This window comes from Manacus vitellinus, unplaced genomic scaffold (genome assembly GCF_001715985.3).
Source record: "Manacus vitellinus isolate BGI_N305 unplaced genomic scaffold, ASM171598v3 scaffold_6_pilon, whole genome shotgun sequence".
NCBI classification, from domain to species: Eukaryota; Metazoa; Chordata; class Aves; order Passeriformes; family Pipridae; genus Manacus; species Manacus vitellinus.
The window spans coordinates 11113350-11134875 of NW_021940750.1; the positions used below are offsets into that span (position 1 = coordinate 11113350).

The following is a 21526-nucleotide window of genomic DNA, read 5'->3' on the forward strand; positions in this document are numbered from 1 at the left end:
AATCCTCTCTTCACAACCTATTCTCAGTTTAACTCCCTCAGGCTGTGAATTAATAAAATCAAAGAAAACAAATCACACCATGGTCCTAGAAGATGGCAAAGGAAAAACCACAATAACAAAAAAACCCAACCAAAAAAAGAAAGATGGAATGAACAAAGGAATTTGAGGGCAAAGCTGTCAAAGATGATATTTTCAAAAGATATTTAATATATTAGAGCAAGAATCAGTGAGAAAATTCATAGAATCATAGATTCCTATGTGATGGAAAGAAGGTAAGGAATCACAGTGTGAACAGAACAAATAAAGCCAACTGCCTTTACAAAGATTTTTTCAATAGTAAAAACACAGTAGGGGAAAAACTTTGCTTAAGGGCTTGCTTAAGCACCCCTAAGAATGGTAAAAAACCCTGTCTGCTGAACTCTTAGTAAATCTAACTTGCGTAAGCTAAGGAAAATTTCATCTTTTGGTGTTGCACACTGTTATTGCAATAAAAGTACTGCCATACCTCCTCCAATTTAGCAAAGTAAAAAGATAAAAGTCTACAGATATAACAGCAAAGGACTGATACATTGACCTAACTTATTGTACTCTGTATATACCTGTACACCCCAGTAGGCAAGAAAAAATAAAAAAGAGGTGATTTTTATTTTACCTTCAATTTTCTCCTCCCATATAAAATAAGTAGAAATACTCTATTGGAAATGCAGTGCTTACAGGGAAATGACAATTTTAAATTATAAACTTAAAAGTAAGTACTTGACCTTTTAGAGATAAATGTAGGTAGTCCCTAAGACAGCTACATGCTGGTAGTAATACTAAAATGATATCAAATCCTTTTGCATGAGTCATCTGTGACTTTTGAATGTGTCAGAATGTTACTTACCAAGGCTATACCAATAAAGTTTTATTGTCAATTTTATATATCATAACTAAAATAAAGTATGAAATCTCAAATATTAATTCTGGGCTACAAAAATTTAAAATAAACAAATATTTTTAAATATATTCTTGTTTGTACTGTGTGTAGTCTCAAAGAAATTTGTAAGTAGAACCAAGATTCTGCTCAGCAGTTATACTGAGCCAAGTACTGTGCTGGAATGAGAACATCCCATTTCAAAACAGGATTCCATCTGGTGTAGAGAAACTGCTGTCTGTGTTGTCACAAGGCATTACAGATCTGTTACCTTAAAATATAAAGGTTCACATTTTAAAACTTGGTCAAAAGTAAGTTCCATATTAAAACCAATAAAAGATGTAATTTTGGGGGCTTTCCATCAATTTCTGATACTTATAGCTTAGTTTGCAGTAATTTGCAGTAAACAGGCACGTATTACATATGCTGTTTTCATTGAAATCAGCACCATGATGTTCTTTAGCATATTCCTTAACTTTTTTTATAAGTTCCCTTCTGTTCTTATTTATGTGAGGACATAGTAAGGAAAACACTAATTTGAATTTTATAATTTAAAATAACTGTTTCAGTTTTCAGTGCTAGCCAGTAAAAGGAAAAAAAAGCAGTGAAAGTAAATTATGAATGCAATCACAGATTTTGAAAAGCAAGGAACAGACAAGACTGCTGGAATGTAACACTAATGAGGATGAAGGTGCTTTTTCAACAAGAAGGTCTCTATAACAACTCCTGGAAAAATAAGACTTTATTTAAGTCATGTGTTACAGGCTCCTGGGAAGCCTGAGGGATTTGTATATTCCACATAGCTCTGCCTTCTGGCAAAGGCAATACTTCTTTTCTACAAAAGAGATATTTGCTGTCTTCCAAACAGGAAAGAATACTGCAATGGAAAAATGTTTTATTCCCTTTTGGATACTCTGCAGCAGTGTTTAATGTGAGCAGTTTGGTCTGAATTCAGTGTTGATCCTATCTGGAGTAGAAGGCTGGACTAGATGACTTCACAGGGTTCTTTCCAATTAAAATTACTCTTAGTTTAAAGGAGAGGAGTGCTGTAAACAGAGAGGTATTCCAGCACTCTATTTTTAAGAATCTGTACACAGGTGGACATAGAGGTATATATTCCCTGAATTCATGCCGTAAATAAGTCCAGGCAAGTGAAAATATTTCTTCGTTGCGAAAATGAACCAGCAAAGGTTTACAAATACATATGTGCAGGAATTAAGATAAAATCTGTATATTGCATATATCTAGTCTAACTATTAGTTCTATGGTATTTTTCCTCTCAATATGTATGCCATCAGCACTTGGCTGAAAGAGCGTCTTCCTTCTTACAGTCCAGGTCAATCTTTGGGGTTTATTCCCTTCCAAAACTTCATCTTTCTTTCTTCAGGAAGAATTATCACTGCTTGTTCCCCTCACTTTTGGAAATACTAGTATCTCTACCCATGGGAAAGTGCAGCTCTTACCTGTCCAGACAACTAATAATTATTCTTATTCTTGGCACAGAAAAAAGCAAGTTTATAACTTATTTTGAGATAGAAATGTGCTTTTCTCTATAGGACAGCACATATAGGACAGGATGATTAGATACTGAGCTTGTATTTAATACAAAAATGTACATTAACAACCAAATTATGCATAAACACAGCAGACATGAATAACTTCTGCATAACTAATTACTACTGTACTTCAGCTTAGTCATCTTGGGCACTGTAATAAATTTCACTAATGGGCCTTTGAGGCACACCTCAACAAAAAGATTATGAAAATAGGGCATGTTTAATCAATGTAACAGAAAATATTTTACTAATATGCATACAAAACCATCAAGTATATATACTTAAAATTTATACATTTATATGCATAGATTAAAACATTGAAAAATAGCAGGACAGACAGTGTCCAATTAGGCAGTGAGTATATTAAGGAATTTTAACACAAATATTTGTCAAGTGGCATTCCTGAGATACTCACCATTCTTACTACGGTGCTATGATTTGCCAAAAATGGGAAAAAATTATAGCTGTAATAAATGCCCCTGCACGACATCACATGTACAATCTACACTGCATAGCCTTTATACTGGGTAAAGAATGAAAAACTATTTGGTGAGAAACTAGCAATCAGAGAAAATTTCCTGATAGTTTTTAAATTATTTAATTGGCTAAAATAAAAATTCATGAAATATCATATGCAGTCACACTAATTAACATCGTTATTTTAAACATGCTAAGAACACTAACAAAAGTCTATCAAGACTTAATGGTAGATTTTATCTAGTGTATAACTAACTTTAAAGATTCTTTCTCGCTGCCCTTCAGGGACCATACAGCGTTCATAATTAGGTGGAAAATTTAGTTTTTCATGGTTAATAAAAAACACTATTGTAGCAGCTATGGTAACTATTTATAAGGAAAATCATGAAAATAAATAAAAATTTCTAATCATCGTTGATTATAAAAAACTTTCACTTTCTGGGAAAAAAAATTATTAATTTCTCCTACCTCCACAATCATTCTTCATTCTCTCTCCCTTGTATTGTTTTTCCCAGCTGGAAATGATGATAAAGCTAGTAACATGCAATTAGCAGCTCACTAGAGAGCATAGTTTGAAAACATATGGTTTAGAAATCACTGACTACATTTTCCATATATTGAGGAAAAATTCAATTGAGTTCAGTTCAATTCCCATCAACACACTGCACAAAGAATAGCAACTGAACTGAATTCAATTCAATTAAATTATGACAGATAAAGCTTGAATGTATAACACTAATTAGATTCTGTCTAACTAAAATGATTCTATGATTATTAAAGTATTCATATTAAACCACTGTATCTTGCACTGTATTTGTTTTCAATCTTGTTTTTTAAATGTGGTGACAGTTTAGTTTATTCCTAAATTTATTAATCATCCCTATTTTTTCTAAGGGAGACCTTCATTATTCTTTACTCAGTTGTTTACCTTTGTATTTCAATGAATAATACCCGTCAATTACTTCAATTTAGAAATGATAAGTAATTTATACAGTTGTTGAAACAACTCAGATTTCGTATTTGAGTGCTCCACATTTAGAACAAATTTGCACTGATGTTATTTACCTTTGATGCTCTGAAACAAAAAGCAGTAGATGTTGTGTCTGACTTTTCTCTGTCTAATATTACAACTCCTTCATTTTCATGCAGAGCCAAATACTTTCCAGTTGTAATATGTCGAAGACGGAAAGGCTGTCCCCATCTGATGTTACTTCCACTCCAGCTAAACATAAGAGACATCAAAAAATAGTTTATTAACTAAACAAACCTAACATTTCTACTTTGGGCTCTAAAGGATGTTCAGAAAATAGAATGTGTTAGATATTACTTTTTGGTTCTGATTTCAATATGTGCATAAAAACAGATGAAAAACTGTTAATACATTTGCAAAGGGAACATGGAAAGGAGTATAGCTTTCATCTTCTTATTCCTACACCCTCTCTCTGTTTTATTAGGGTGTTACATGTGGTGTCCATAAAAACATCCTGCATGTGTAAATTAACTACTCTCCTTTAGTTGATTGACTAAATGAACAAATTAAACTTAGTTGGGTTTAATTTGTGAGGACTCAACATTTCACAGAAGTCTTGTACATCTCTCTTAGTTATGAGGGTATTTCATTTGCAATCACAAACTCACCAAGGGTAAAACAAACATGGTTCAGAAGGCCATCAAAGTTAAAACATATATAATCTTATGGTATATATTGAAATTTCACTTCCAGCAAAATAAGAGATAGCTAATCACCTAGGAAGGTGATTGATTCTTAAAAAAACAAACAAACAAACAAAAAAAAAACAAACAAAAAAACCCCCAACCAAACAAAGAAACAAAAAAATGCAGGAGGAATATTACTGCTCTGATTTCCACCTGTGCTTCTAAAACTCCAAGTGAAAACTAGAAAAGCATTTTACTTGCGGACAGAAGCAGTGTCCCAAGCAGACATACGTCATGGGCAATGCTGCTTTTAATATGGGAGACAGAAAAAAAAAGGCTGAAAATACTGACATTCCCCATATGATTATATCACAATGGATTGATTTTTATTATTGACAAAGAACATACTAACACATATCATACAGCATAACAAATATATTAGTTATGTTCTGCCTTAAAGGTCTATAATAATCAAATTGCTGTGAACATAACAGGAGTTGCTAACAAAAAAAAAGTTAAAAAAATATAAGTACCTTATTCGAAGGGGTTCTACTCTCCACAAAGACCTTGCTCGAACACCAGCTCCTCCAGTTTCATAAAAAACTTTCCTACAGAAGAGATTCAGAAGATCATCCTCTTGTGCTTACTTGTGTTTACATAGTATTTATAGCTTACTTCTTTGTAAACTGTACATTACTCCCCGCTAAACAAATGGAGTTGAACAGACAGAAGATTCCTACTCATCACTGAGACCATCATACACAATCCAAATATCCCAGGTAAATTAGACTATTTCCATTAAACTATTCTCTCTCAGGAGATGATAAAATTCAAAGTGGCTGGAGAATTTTTCCTGTTACTTAAACAGCTATAAAAATATGTAATTCCTACAGTTCCAAAGAGATTACTAAAGGTTTTAAATACATATACACAACATTAAAATAAATATATAAATTTTCAGATACTAATGATTCTCTGCATGAACATGACACTGAGACTTCATCCCTAGAATTACTTGTATGATTCATATGAAAGTACAAAAAGGATGGTGATAACAAAAATTCTGCATTATAATCTTTACAAAACAGATAATAGAGATAAAATTATATCTTGGTTTTAGAAAATTCAGAGAAATAAAAAAAAAAGAAAGTGAAAGAATTAAACCTTTACTATAATCTAGTTTTCTTGAATTATTGTCTGGGGATCAGTGATATGTTTTAGTGCTGAAACTACTATTCTACTTAATAGTCAAATACAAACAAAAACAAACTATGGTGGATTAGCCCTGTTCACAGGAAGTTTTTAAGGTTTTAGTGATCATTCATGCTTTGTCATCTAAGCGCCAGAATTTGTATAATCTTCCTCATTTAAAATGAATATAGGAAATACAATGGATAATAAGAAAGGCCTTGATCTAAAACTCTGCCTACTGAAAGATGAAAAACTTCAAGTGGTTCTTGACTGCTGACTGGGGTTAAACCACAAAATTAGCATTGTTCTTGTGCAACCATGGGACTCAGAACTCAACCTGTAAAACGAAAGTTGTGGTTCTCCTATCTGAACAAGTTTCTAACTTTTCTTCTACTGAGAACAGTTAAGATTTTAATTCATCTGATTCTCTCTTTCTTGAGTAACACCAATACAATCTGTGAAGTATCTACATTGTATTATGAAGTGTACTGAAGCATGACAAACCATTTGCATCCAGTTTCTTTATAAGATGGTGCACTTGTATTTATATGTATATTATTTAGGAGTTACATTTAAGAGCACATATGTGATGTCAAAAATTTTGAAATGATAGTGTACCAAAAGAGTAAGAATATATATTCCTCATAGTTACAGCACTATCATTTCCTACACATTGTTTTCTATAATGATGTTTTGATATTCTAGAATCAAAGGAAAAAAAACCACCTATCTGTCAATTCATCTTCATTTCCAGATCATGAAAATGATCTTTCAAGATCCTTCCAACACAGGCTATTACATGATTCTATGAATGTACTGAATACACAATACCTGTCTGGAGCTTTACTCTTCCTTTTTCATCCTAGATCCTCTTTGGTCCCACTGACCTTACTGATGTTACTTTTGGCAGACTGTAAATACCTCTCCCTACCTAAGCTCAAAACTGAGTATTCATTTCCACTCTCTTTGATCTGCTTCATTTCTCCTTGGCCCAACTCAAACCATTCTTTCACAGAAGGAATACCATAGATTTGTCTCTGTTCACTTTTATATTTTTAATTCCTATACTACTTAAAATCTCTTATCTTACTCCAGCTTTTTCTATATGCAACACTACCCTAGCATTACTGACCTGTTCTTACAGTAACAAAACTGCAAGTAAAAGAGAATTGCTGCTTTTTCACAACAGCATCCACATAACATTTTCTCCATCTGCTTGATTCCATCCACCCATATTTTTTTGTTCTTGCCAAGCTGGCCTGTTTGATATTCAATATCTCCACCTCAAGTATTTCCATTTGGAAACAAACACAATCATTTCCTACATCTCTTTCTCCTGTTCCTATTACTACTTGGGGTTTTTTCTGTATTTATTTTTTTTTTATAGTGTAAATGTGACTTCTACAACTATGACACAATACAAATTTGGCCTTATGTCTATTATGCAGCTCATAAATACAAAAGATAAGACAACTTTAAATCATTGCTATCACACACTTGAAAATGTTCAATATAGCATTCACATTATTATCCGTTTTAGGAACATAAAAACATAGATTTTATTCAGAGAAATATTTTTTTTAATTTACTTATTGTAAAAAACATGGAAGCAGATCTTAAGTCAGCAGCACTACACGTCAAATATATATTAAGAATAACATCATACTGGGGAATAGGACTTCAAAATTATTTTTAGTTTTAACTGCATCTGACTTCTAGATAAGTAACAGCAGTTGCAAAGTACAGCATTTCTGAACATACTGAAATGTGTTAGCATCTATTTTAACCTTACAAATACAGGTTGTTTATAAAATTAGTCTGACTATGACATCTGTTCTACATAGGTATGTAGATCCTCACATTTTTCTAGTATTTCTATACTAGATGTATACATTTTGATACTCAGTGTAAACTTTGTATCTTTTTTTTCTATAGACGTATGAAGAGAATAGCAATAAATATTCACCAACAAGTAAATTTTTCTGGCATTCAGTTTGAGTTATCTTTTGGCTTTGGAGACAGTTTTACTCCACAGAAATGTAAACATGGAAAATTTAGAGCTGAAAAGTTTACTCGACATGACTGAATGTTACTTGTGGTATCATATTACCTAAAGCATAACTTATTTACCACAATGGGTATGAAGATCTTATTTGCTGAATATGATTTTTATAGCTAGAAGATTTGTGTATCAAAATTATTAGCTTGCTGTGATTCTGATTAACAGCAAAATACAAAAAAAATGAAAAAACAATTCAACATAAATATATAACTGTAGATGTAAGTTTAATACAAAAGTGATTTAGTCTATGTAATGTGACCTAATTATCTTAATATATTAATCAAATTTAAGAAAGCAAAAGCTTGCCAAAAGGAGCAAAATATATAAAATATAAAAGTCATTGTGAAGGCCAAACTTACTTTTTTCTGTTTTGTTTGGTTTGGGGGGTTTTTTTACGTTATCATCTTCCTTTCTAACAGTAGCTTACCTCTACTTATATTAGTACACATTAAAGACAAACAATAAAACAGGTTGAAATCTCAGTGGAAATGGACCACTTAAATTTCAGCAATAAATGAACTCATGACTGATTTTCTGCTTAGTAGGTCCTAACTTCTTGTAACAATGTCACTGCCTAATTAAAGACTGCTGTAAAGAGGTTTTAATCTATCTAACCTCAAATTCAACTGACAATCTTTTCCATTTTTGAGGGAAGGAAATACATAAAAATGCACCATCACTTACTTGTGTTGTGAATCATTCTGATCTGTAGATGGAATTGTCAAGCACTCATCATGGCCATGGAAAAAACGTACTACATGCCCACCAAGAAGATATCCTGTAGAAGAAGTTCATTTACTCATTAGCTTAAACATTGACAATATGAAAATAACACCCTTGTAAAATTTTTAAAAATTCAAAAGAGCTAGATGAAATGTTTTCCAAATTTTCAATCATAACTGAAATTAAACAAGAACAAATTTAGTATGATGACATGCTATTTTTAATACCTTTTTCAGTTAAAAATAATTCTTCTGAAAATGAAGATAAAAAGAAAGAAATCTCTTAAATTTTAAAAATCAAATTAGGATTCTGAGACAGAAAAGGAAATTAAAGCCCTTGGTAACATTTATTTTTTTGAAAATTGAAGAAATTAAATAGTGTAAAAATGTCCTTCTTAAATTGTGCTCTCTTAGGCAAAGGAATGTCTGTGCCATGCCAGATTAAATTTTCTTCTAGCCCTGAATCCTTTCTCCAAAGGTTATAATTGTAGGTGTCTAAGGCAAGAGTATAGGGAGAAGGCAAGGAGCAGTGACGCTCTTCCAGACTGCTATGATTTGTGGTTGTGAAATTTCCTGACCCAGAGATTTAAGTCTTTGTATAATTATACAATGCTATGAAAAATTCCAGCTGTAAAGGAATACCTTTTATTTGTGTATTAACACATTAATTAATTATCCCTGTAATACTCTTGTACTTGCCAGGAAAGAGCTGTTTTATGTCCCTGGTGGTGGTAATCAATTACCATAGAGTAGGCTAGGAAATACCAGAACAAGAAAAAAACATGTAGAAAATGTTCAGGTGGGAATTTTTTGTTACCATTTCAGCTGGGTAGATAACAGTTTATTTCCATGCAGAATAAAAGCTGTGAGCAGTTTTAACTTCTCTGCATATTCATGGATCTTTTGTATAAACTTAGGCCAGTTCTGCAGTCAACCTGATTTGTGGGTACTCAGAGAATGTAATATTGTGGTATTATGTAGTCTTTGCCACATCAATATATAATCATATCGATATATTGCCAAATCAAATATATAATACCACAGTTTCCCCCCCCTTAGTACAATTTAAATTATCTCAATACAAAATAATTTCATGAGTTCATCAGTTTGTTCTGACATTTATAATCTGTGTCAAAAGCAAAAGTGCAGAGCAGCAGTAAGAAAAAGACAAGAGAAAAACACTTTGTAGTTCCGAAGATTAAGTTTAATGGAAACTAACTTTCCAACCCATTTAACACAGAGTGCAGGCACTTTGCCTCACATTAAAGAGGAAAAGACAAAGGGTTGTAGGAGGAGAATGGTTCATCAGACCTTCAGTTCAAACAGTTCTGATCTAGTGAGTGAAATTAATGCCTTTTGAAAGAACATACATAAAGGAGGAAGGAAAGAAGAAAACTTTCATACCGTGCAGATTATTCAAAATAAATTTGTAAATTAGGAAAAAAGTAACTGACAATTACTCTGTTGCCAATTAATACAGAATTCAAAGCAAAGAAATAATGTGAAAAAAATACACTTTCCTGACATTTGTGTTCCATCAAAAGTTTCTCAAATATCACAAAATGTACATTACCTGATTCCCAATACAATTTTACACTCAGGAAATCCTGCTTTCTCAGTCTGTTCATTCAACATGAGCTAGAGTTATGTCTTTTTACATATGATCGTCTCTCACATAAACCATTCCAAGAACTGTATATGCAACTAAGCCTAAGTAGTTGGAAAAAAATTGATTGATACGCAGAAAACCTACTTCTCTGCTTACCTCACCCCAACCTGTTTAATTTAATTTTTTTGTAATTACAAAATTTTGGATTATGTGACCAATTCTGGGCTACACAGTATAAGGGTTCCAAGTACAGCAAAGGGACATTAAGATGACTAAGAGACTGGTGCATGTCACACATGAGGAAAGGCTGAGAGAACTGGGACTGTTTGACCTAGAGAAGAGAAGGTTCTGGGGGGACTTCAGGAATGTAAAGAGGACGGGATCAGGGTCTCTTCAGTGGGGCCCAGTGACAAAACCAGAGGCAATGGGCACACACCAAAACATGGCAGGGTCTGTCTGAATGTGAGGAAACACTTTTTCATGTTGAGGGTGTCTGAGCACTGGCACAGGTTGCCCAGGGAGGTTGTAGAGTCTCCATCCTTGGAGAGAGTCTAAACCTGTCTAGGCACAGTCCTAGGCAAGCTATTCTAGGTGGACCAGCTTGGACAGCAAATTGGACCAGGTCATTTCCTATCTCAACAGCTCTGTGATTCTGTAAGTTCTTAGGAAGGTTGGCTGCCAAATCCCTTCTGTTACAGAAATCTAAAATATACCATTGATCTTCCATGATCTCTCTGTGTGGCTCATTTTGTTTGTCCTATGATATTGTATATTACTATATCATAAGTGATCAGTTTTACAGCCAAGTAGTACAAAATGACAAAGACATTTGAGTCATTTGTGAACATCAAGGGCTGATACTTTGAACAGAGAACGGCAGATGTAAAGTACAATGTTTGCTATGACAGTGTTAATGTCAAAGTATGGCATTGAAATAAGGAGCAATACCTAGTGGGTCAGCCTTTCAACACAGAACAAGAAATTTCTCAGGATAAGGTGAAACATGACCATAAAATGAAGTTAAGTACCTAGAAAGAAATCCTCACTCTGATGTAGGATTTAGGCTGGTTAAGAGAATGAATTTTCTTGTGTATTACAGACAGACAATAAGCATGACTGTGAGATCCACAAAGGATACTGAGCAAATGTCCATAAAAAACACAGGAGACTGAAATAGGAACTTTGAGAAAACAGCTTTCCATTTTGCCTGTACTTTTTATCTCTCTGTTATACCTGTACTGGAAGAACAGGACATAGGAAAATTTTATACAAAATCTAAGTTTTCTGGCTTTAGTTATTCTGCAGCTCCTGCTTCCCAAAATTAAACTGAGTCTTCATTTCTCATGCAGCTTTTTATGCTGTGTTATTCTAAGGTTACAGTGCTCATTTAGCTTTTCTTCAGTTAATCCGGCTGATGCATCTGTATTTCCCTGTTTTCCCATCAATTATTCTTCTCTTCTTTGCTCCTTTCCTTTTTTTCATTAAACTTTATGGTTTGGTGTTCTGAGGGTGATTTTTTTTTCATTTTCATCCTTCATAAAAAGTATACAAAGTAACCTAAATTATATACATTTCTAAATAAATAAAATGGCAGACCTTCTGTAATATTGCTTCCAGAGCATATAGGATGTACGTTCCATAGTGTCTGCATAAAGGAGGCATCCACATGAATACTTCCATTTGAAACAGACAGATGCTGAAATAAGACAATGATAGGAGGAAACAGTGAAAATTCTGCACTTATAAATATTTAGTACATTAATTTAACAACAAAGAGAATATATCAAAAAGTAAATATACAAACATTCTTTAAAAATTAGCAGTGACTTGCTTTTAAAATGAACTCTTTTCTAAATCTAATCAGCAGACTCCAGCTGCAGCATGGAAATCTTTCACAATTACAGAAATAAAAACTTCCTAAGATAGAGAATGCTGAAGCACACCTCGGGAAAAAGGCATGAAAACAGTCTTATTCTGGAGGAGGAACACATGCACATACACATACACCCGTTTCAGTGAGGAAAAATAAAAATGCATTACAACCAGACATTAATTCCTAGATTAGAAAAAGACTATTCATAAGAATCCCAACTATTTTCCCGATCTTCTCACAGTACTTTGTATGTTCCCACCATTTGGCTGCTTATTAAAGAAACAAACTTACCAGGTATCTTTCAGAGGACACGCTGACCAGGATAAGATCATCACCGATTCGAACTTTTTCTCCTTCTGACCTTTGTTTAGAAGCAGGGTGTATTGTCCACCAGCATGCCTCACCTAAAGGACAGAGGAACTAATCAAGAGTCTACAAAAGAGGCAACTCCCAAGAACTCTAAGGATATCTTTATATAGCACTGAAATATCATAATAAAAATTGTGTCTTATAAATCCACTTCATTCCTATTTTCAATCAATTTCAATGCTTTTCTTTTTCCTTTAAACTTTTTGTCAATCAATCTTTATCATATCTGAACCTGATATTTCCCTTTTCATGTCTTTTTAAAGCAACTAACTCTTTACAAAACACTGCTCAAGACTGCCCTCCCTTCATGGCTCTCCCTGCCAGTAAATTGCTGACAGCTATGTCAGTCTTATTTATGATCTTTTGTGTCTTCTTTTGCTTAATGGTCATATTTAATTCACAATCTTCTGCATCATTTCCACTCTAAGATACACTTCTCTTGTAGAATACAGAATTTTGAAACAAATCCTCCATAACTTTACAAAGTTGCTACACTACAAATATCAGACCTGGAAGTGGTTCCAGTAGCACTACAGACGATATGACTAAAAGATAGTCAGGCCTAAGGGCAATAACCATAGAATACACATTAAATGTAAGATTCCAGGTTACTTTGCACACACACACACACACACTCATGATTCTGGGAAGATTACCCAATTCATTTCACAATTTCACACCCTTCAGAGCTTAGATAAGACCTTGAAGAAAACAAATTGAATACGGCTTTCTCACCAGGCAATGCAAAGTGACAAAAAAAATAAGTAAAGGCAAAATTGGTAGCATCTGACAAAGCACAAAAATTTGTTTGATCAATTAAGGTATTTCATGCAAAACCCTCTTAAAACAAAATTTGAAGGTTATGAAACTAATTCTAGTGAAGACAATAAATAAAAGTTACACCCCTAAAAGTGTAAAATGCTAAATCTTTTAAGGGAATAATTTTTAATAGCCAGTGGCTTTTCCTTCAATACCTGCTAGATGCAGAATACCTCCTGCAGCTGAAATTGATTCACTAGGACAGTTTTGCAGGTGAGGGATTAGGAAGATGGGAAGTGATATTATGGCATGCAGTTTATGAGGTTTACAGGCATGTGGTAGTTACCAAAATCCTCCAGGCAGAAACACAACTAAGAACTTCTTTTATGTGTTGCCTTTTTTAATCTTACCTATGTGTACAAGGGTCTTTCTGTATATGTATAATTAAGTAAATACCAATGAAACAACTACAGATATCCATTACAAAACCTCATAGGTAGAAGCAGATACATGTGCAATAACTCTGAAAAAATGCTATAAAATTAAAAAGACACAATTCAGTGAAATTATTTTCATAAAGATTACACACACACACTCCTTTTATCAACACACCTAAAGAAAATGTTCTCCATCTAAGGTAGTAATCAAAGATAGCCAAGTAACAGGCTACTAATAGATGTCTGAGACCACCTTCTGTATGACTAGAAACAACTGAAAGACAAACCTGATTCATTCAAAGAGAAACTTTTGTAGCTAGAGCCACTTGAAAAGAAAGTTTCAAAGGTCATGGTCCACAAACTTTTTAACACCTACACTGGCAATGCCTCTCCATCATCAGTCAGTCTATTTTGATTTTAATTTATTTTCAATATAATGCAAATGCAATAGAAAACACAGGTTTACATTAACACAACTGGTATTTCTTTATTTGAAGCTTCATATTAATGAGGTGTGTATACAGATACTTTGATTTTCCCTTCAATGTAAACCTATTTGTAGCTCTTTGCAGCTAAGTTGCTTTTAAACTCATTTAATATAGCTCCTAGTGGCAACCCATATGTGCTTTCATGGAAGCACAATTTTTTTTTTACTATAGTTTTGTCAGTAGCACTGTTACTGGCAGTAGTCCCAGAAATCTATTAATTAGATTTTAAAACTTTCACATAATGTCATGTTTGTGTTGTACGTCTTCCACTTTGTCCCATTATTGTTTTGATCCATTTTATTTTTCTTCAACTTTTTCAACAATGTGCTCATTACACTTTTTCTGTTTTCCTGTGTTAAAAGTTGCAAATTTCTTTTGCTACATCGTTACAATGTGTATCATGAATTCACCAATATACCATTTTTCCATACTCTAATTCTATTGAAAGTGTCAAAACACAAAACAAAAAAACAACTGCATCAAATTTACTTTATTCAGCAGAATTTTTTTCTAATTTGACCATTATAACCCATGTTATTGCAGCTATGCTAACTCAGTTTAAGTGCAAGGCTCTCACATTCTTACACAAAGTCAGTTTATTTGCTGGAACCTATTAGTACTGACAGCCATCAGTACTGAGAGTCATCATTTCTTTCAGTCATCTTATTTCTAATGAACACATAAACATGCCATTCATAAGCTTGTAGTTACATTAATCTCAATGCTTCTTCTAAAACCAGACCTGTGTGACACATTTTCTTTCAAAAATAACTTGACATACCTGCTGCATTTTCTCGTAGTCCTACGTCAAATGCAAGTTTATCTGTCTGGGATCTTGATGATGTTAAACATGTCAAATACTGCAAAACAGTGAAGTTATTGAAAACAAAAACCCAACAGTATCCATTGAAACACATGCCAAATGAATACTGTCACATTACTTCATCTTACTATCAAAATGTGCTTAATTTTTTTAATTACTTGAAGAATTATGTTGTTATTCATATAGAAGCTCTTCCTAAATTGGAAACATCAAAATCCTTTTCCAATGTGCAATTTAGCACTGAGAAAGTTTCACATAGCTCATCAGATGGGACATGCAAATTTCTAATTAAAATGTTACCGTAATAAGTTTACTTCATGGAAACATGACAAATGTACTAAAAGGTACTGATCATACTAGCAACTCTGGTATATCAAGGTCACTACAATTTGTATGGTTCATGAACATAAGTAACAAAGTTTGAAGATTATCGTAGAGTTTTCTAGTAAAGGAAAAAGGAGGAAAGATGTTTTCCTTCCTTCTCATTTCTTCAGTCTTCTAGAAGTGTATTCACATGGGCCCTAATAAGTAAAAGATTCAAAACAGCTGAAATTTTCCATTTGCAAAATGTCCTACAAAGAAATTTATATAAGGCAGCCTGAAGACAGCCTGTTTGTGGGCATTATCCCTGCTAATTATAGGATGTCAAACATCTTATAAAATATGGTGGGAAAATAATAATGTATATCACAACAAATTCATTTACAGTAGAAGCACTTGCTAATGGAATTATCATTAAAATGGATTCCTTAAAGACACAGAAATAATCCATGGCCAAAGGAGCTTTTCAGCTAAATTTTTGAGTTAGATGAAGAATCTGAATTTAAACACTTCTATTATGTCAAGACACCATAAGCTTTTTATTTTCATATAGTGCAAAAAATAACTTGGAAAGAGCGTGATTTCAAATTTATGTATTTTTTATTTGGTAAAAATACATTTATTTGACTTCCATGTTACTCATTCTGTGCAAGTGCTCTTTCACTTACCATTTCACTGAACGAATGTCGAAGTAGTATCGCATGGCCATAGAGCAGGGTTCTGTGACCACCGCCTTGAGCTGCCTACACAACATGAGGGAGAAGGTCAGAACTCCACTGCACTATGTGGACTACAGTCAGAATTATGCAACAACATGAAGAGCTACTACAGTTCAAGTAACAAGCACAAATATTCCAACAAATTATGAAATGTATACGCTGGGCAGAATGATGAAGTAGCTACAGCAATAGCTGAATATCTGCCAAAGGAACAAGTGTCATCCTTTGTCAAAGTCTCCTATTGTCACCTAATTTTTACTATGATTAAGTAAAACCATAGCATTTTCAAAAACACATTTTAAGTTAAATAAGATAATACTTACCTTTCTTATAAACTTCTCGGCGGCATTAAAAAAAAACCAACAAAGTAAATATGTATATATATATACACAAAACTGAAATCTGAAAGAGAAAATATGTACCTACTTCCCAGTAGAATCCATATTTGTTATTTCACTATCATAGTTCTCTCTTAATTTGTAAGGTATAAAAAGTATATACAAAACAATTTGCAACTGATAATTTATGGTTATATCATTTAGTCTATACACTATTTAGATGCTTTCCCAATTTGCTACAAAGTAACTTCTAACAAAAAAGTTAATTCCTGCATTCAGGAATTTCTCAATGTACAAAATTATTTTATTTTGTTATTTCTGCTGATGTATCACTATCTTTGTTTAATTTCAATACTGTACTATGAAACAAGAGTTTAAAATTGTAAATAAAATTATAAAATTATATGTTTCATACATTTGAAAAACAATCTCATGCAGGTCAACTGGACTACTATCACTGACGTTTTGAGTATTAGATGTATGAACCTGTGTTAGACATGAGATTAGTTATTATTGGCTCAGAACCAACCTGTGGGGAGTGTGTGTGTATGTGTGTGGAGGGGGAAGGGATGGAGGTGGGTTGGCACCGTATCCTTCGTGGCAGCCCCTGGAGCCCACACGGGAAAGCCCTGGAGTAGCTGTCAGTCACAGACAGCTCGGGAAACCTATAACACACCTCACCTCCTGGAGCCCCTCACCCAGCTCAGATTGGTAGGAACAGTCAGGACACTGCCTCTCACCCTGGCCTGGAACCCCCAGAGTGGCTGATAGGTTAGAAAGCCACCTGGGGGGGTTGGCCATAGGGACCAGAGCAGATAAAATCAAGGGCGTGTGTTTGCTGACTTGTGAGAGCTGGTCTTCTACAAGGCTTTGGTGATAACTATATAATCTGTCTCTCCCTCTTTCTGCTTCTCTCTTCTTGATCTCTCAGCTTCTCTTTTTCTGCTCCTTTCTTGATGCTTAGGGTGGTTCGGAGCTGGAGGGATTGGATCTTGATTTAATTGTTGCGGAATCAGTTGGATTTTGACTTGAGTGTGGATTAATAGTATACGCTGAAACAGTGCTGCAGTGGAACATTTTTGTCTAGTTTGTGTGGTGTCCTTTTGAACTTTGGCCAAGTCCCCTTATCTACTCCCCTAAACTAACAAAGAAATTCCTTGGAAACAAGCCCGTAGCTTATTCTCTTAATACTGTCTCAAGGTATTAAAAAACCGTATATCTGTATATTAAAGTAAAACTCATAGCCGATCCCGTGAGCCAGCAGCTCCTGGGCCTGGAGGTTTTACAGTCTGCAACAATTTTGTCAACACATAAGAAATTTCTCATTAGAAATAACTTTATTCCACTGTGTACACCATGTAACCAGTGTTCACAATGTATGTAATACCTTAAGATATTTTAAGACACTCTCTGCAGTTTATCCTCAACTGAACTCTGAGAGATTTATGACCATTTTCCATTGATTATAATACAAAATGCAACTCATATTTTAGCCTGCTGAACTGATCCCAACTTAGAGGATTAAAAGAGCATAAAATGGACAGTAAGAATGCCACATCTATGCATGTATACATACATTTCTATATGAATATTGTTTACATACCTTGGAGCTACATATCCTGAATATATACATATCTTCTAAATGAAATTATATGATTTTCACACATAAAGTACAATAGAAACAAGCTTACAGTGAAAAAAAGAGCACATTCTTTAATGGAATAAAGAGTAGGCCCTGAGGATGGCATTATAAAATTCTGAAAGCATGAAAGTATAGAACTTCACTCCTCAATCATTCCAAAACAGCAACCTTCTCTTCAGTTTTTAAAATTTCAAAATTTAAAATCTTCAGGTTTGTTAGAAAAAAACCAAATTCTATTTTTGAGTAATTTAGTATTTACTCTTCTGAATGAAATAATAAGGAGTTTCAGTACAAAAGCATTCTAAATATATTTATAACAATATAATTGAGAAACTGTATTGCAAAGTATAATGTCCTCCTTCAGAAATAAGAGATACCATAGCTCACCTTAAATGATTACTGCAATTAATTAATTTAAAAAGAAAAAAAACAAGTTCCATCATTGCTACTAGTTTCTTGGGGATGATATAAAACTTTGACAAATTAAATATTTGACCACCCTTACTTTTATTTTTTTGAAAAATAATGTTTTCAAACCCAATTTTTTTTTTATATCATAGAGCTTATAGTCTATTAAAAGTTTCAATAAGCAATCACTGCACAGTCAGTCATTGTTGGGTGACAAGTGCTAAAGTAGTGCTCTGATGCATCTGATTACAAATAAATAAAATCAAAAAACGTTTTAAAACATTGAATTGTTGCACAAGAATGAAGAAACTGCAGAATAAATGACATTTTATAATTCAAGAGAAAAATATAAAAAAATTTCTATAGTCAATTTTATATTTAGAAAAATAATATGCATTTTGAATGTATCACTTATGTATAGATGGATATGACATTGAAAAAATTAATCTCAAATAAATAAATCACCCTTTTGATTCTCCCCTCTAGGATTTTTACTTAAATCATATCACTGTTCTCCTCCCAGATATTATTTTATTTTAATTTCTAGGATTGTACTAAGAAAGGAAGAAAATCCTAAAACTACATGCACCATAACAAACTCGAGAAAAATGAACAGAAATAAAAAGAAATCTCTTACCATGAAACAAATTCAGCATAAATTTTTTTTGACCAAAAAAAATATTATAGTGAAATATTATCTTTAAGAAAATTTCTTTAGGTAATACTTGTATTTTTACGTTTGGTTTCTTTCTCGGGCATTCATCCTATTTACTTAATATGTGTGTAACTACAATAAAAGAAAAATTACAACTCAAAGAAAATATGAGTTTTCTGGTTCTACATGAAATAATAATGAAAACTGACATTCTATCTAGCTCTGAATATGATTTGCATAATAATCAGTTGTCATTTAGTCTCATAAAATAAGTAAAGTCATATAATTTTTTCATGTTTTGTTTGTATGAAAATAAAATTTTTATTCAATTTGATTCAGCTGAAATTGGAGAGTTAGGGTCAAAGCAATCAAATTGTTGATGTTTCAGGTTTTATGGATTGTAAATATTTCAAAAGACAGATGCACCAGCTCTTCAATGCTAAAGAGAAATTAATATGATTAATGGGAAGCAATAATATACCAAGAAAACTGCTGTGACGTGAGGAGCCTCTTCTAGAAAATCCTGGACAAGGAAAGAAATGAGAAATATCCATATTCAGAAACTTAATGTTCTTTGAGGTCAATTTACTTACACCTTCACTAGCATTATCTCCTGTGCTGGCCAGCATTTCTTGAAGGGCTCTGACAGATAGGGACTGTTCAAGGACAAAATTACAGATGCAAAGGTCCGGAGGGACATACTGTAAAAATAAAACAGTGCAAGAATAGATCAGCAGAGCAGGTGAAACAGGATGAGAAGTGTGTTTGAACGCATGTGTATTTTAATTTTTAAATCCATTCTTAATGTTTACTCATTTGGTTTTGAGATACATGCTATTTCCCTGTATGAAAACAATACAAATCTTCAAAACTTGACAACACAGCAATTCAACTTTTTCTTGAGCAGTATTCTTCACAGTAAAGTGAAACATCTTCAGGTTCATGAACAAAAACTCTTTCTCTACATATTATTGCTTTCCTGTCTTTCAAAATTACACCCTGAACATTGTATTTGTTCTCTAATGCTACTGACAAAACAGAAAAGAAGGTATATGATCTTATTTGGTGTATAAGGTTGATAGAACATATTTCTAGTAGTAAGATGGCTAAGATTTAGAATCTTATGACATAATAATATGGACTATTTTAGGAGATCTCAATTGTTGAATCTATATGTCATGTGGTTTTAAAATGAAAATTACAATCACTTCATAAATGGCAGACTATATTTTTTTTCAATTTCTTGGCACTGATATGTCCAAGGAAAGAGGTGGACAAGAAAAAAAGTAGCAAGGGTATATAAATATTTGGCAGAAAAGTACAAAGAAGACAGATCCAGACTAATCCCTCTTTAAAACTTGCTGTGTTGCACAATGAGCTAACACATACATGCTGTCACATACTATATTTCTGCGGTTGAACGGCAACAAATTCTTTTTTAAAATTTCATTGACCTGAGAAATATAGTGAAAGGTGGATGGTACATGACCCAAGTAGCAACTGACCTTCTTAATTAATCTAGATTGTCTCCTTTAAAAAAAGCAATTAACTATTGAGTTTGTCAAGGTTCATTAATTTTCTGTTCTTTTTGCAATAGATACTGTTTCATAAGTTTGATATTCAATAAACCCTCTGTGGCAGACAATTTTACATTCTTAATAATTACACACTTAGAAATGGTTTGATAAAACCTTGACCATCTGCTAATCTATGCTTTTTCCCCCCACTTTGAGCAAGGTTGTATAGTAATCCCCCCAAAAAAAAAGAAAAGTGCTAATAGGGGATGTTCAGAGAAAAAAAGAATACTTAGAGGATAGAGCTACAGTTATAAGATGTGAAAACATTAATGTCAGGAATCTTTATGCTAAAATGAGAAAATCTGTTCAGGTACTAACTAAGTCAAGGTTTTAAAAAATCCACTTTAAAGCAGGAATAGACATAAATACTGCATGAATACTTCTGGCTACAGAAAGTTGGACTTAGCATACAGAAGTAAGACAAAATAATTTTCAAGAATCAATAATAAAGGAAAAAAATCAGGTGGAGAATGAAGTATTTTATTTTACAGGCATTTAATATGCTGAGTAAGTTTTACTGTAAGTGAATTTGCAGTGCAGATTAAGATATAAAATAAGATATATCAGAAAAGAAAGCAGGAATTTGGAATAAATAATTCTTCAAAGTCAATGAGAATTTTTGGTAATTTTTCCATAACACCTCTGTGAAGTCTTGTCCAGACATACAGGAAGATAAACAAAAAGACAAACCTACACAATTTTTCAAAGCAAATCTGAAGAAACAATTGACAATTCCACCCTGGCAGCTGCTCTTTTTAGAAGAAAATGTTTATTTCTGAGATTATGCTCGGACACGTCTATCATGTAGTTAACATTTTTCTATCAACACACTCACAACACTCAATATATCTAATTGTTCTGAATTTAGTCTTCTAGATTCCTTCAGGCACTATTATAACATTAAATTTTTGCAGGTGATATGCTCACTAAC

General features: G+C 33.1%; 1 protein-coding gene across 2 annotated transcripts in view; it reads right to left on the minus strand.

Moving 5' to 3' along the window:
• The window catches only part of RYR3 (ryanodine receptor 3), a 212879-nt gene that overhangs the window by 142997 nt on the left and 48356 nt on the right, over positions 1-21526 (minus strand). For both annotated transcript variants that reach the window (XM_018082300.2, XM_018082301.2), the window contains exons 3-10: positions 19612-19719; positions 15925-15999; positions 14894-14972; positions 12351-12463; positions 11783-11882; positions 8540-8633; positions 5136-5210; positions 4012-4168 (exon numbers count right to left, since the gene is read on the minus strand). In XM_018082300.2, the coding sequence (XP_017937789.1) occupies positions 4012-4168; positions 5136-5210; positions 8540-8633; positions 11783-11882; positions 12351-12463; positions 14894-14972; positions 15925-15999; positions 19612-19719 (801 nt within the window). The remainder of the gene's footprint in view (positions 1-4011; positions 4169-5135; positions 5211-8539; positions 8634-11782; positions 11883-12350; positions 12464-14893; positions 14973-15924; positions 16000-19611; positions 19720-21526) is intronic.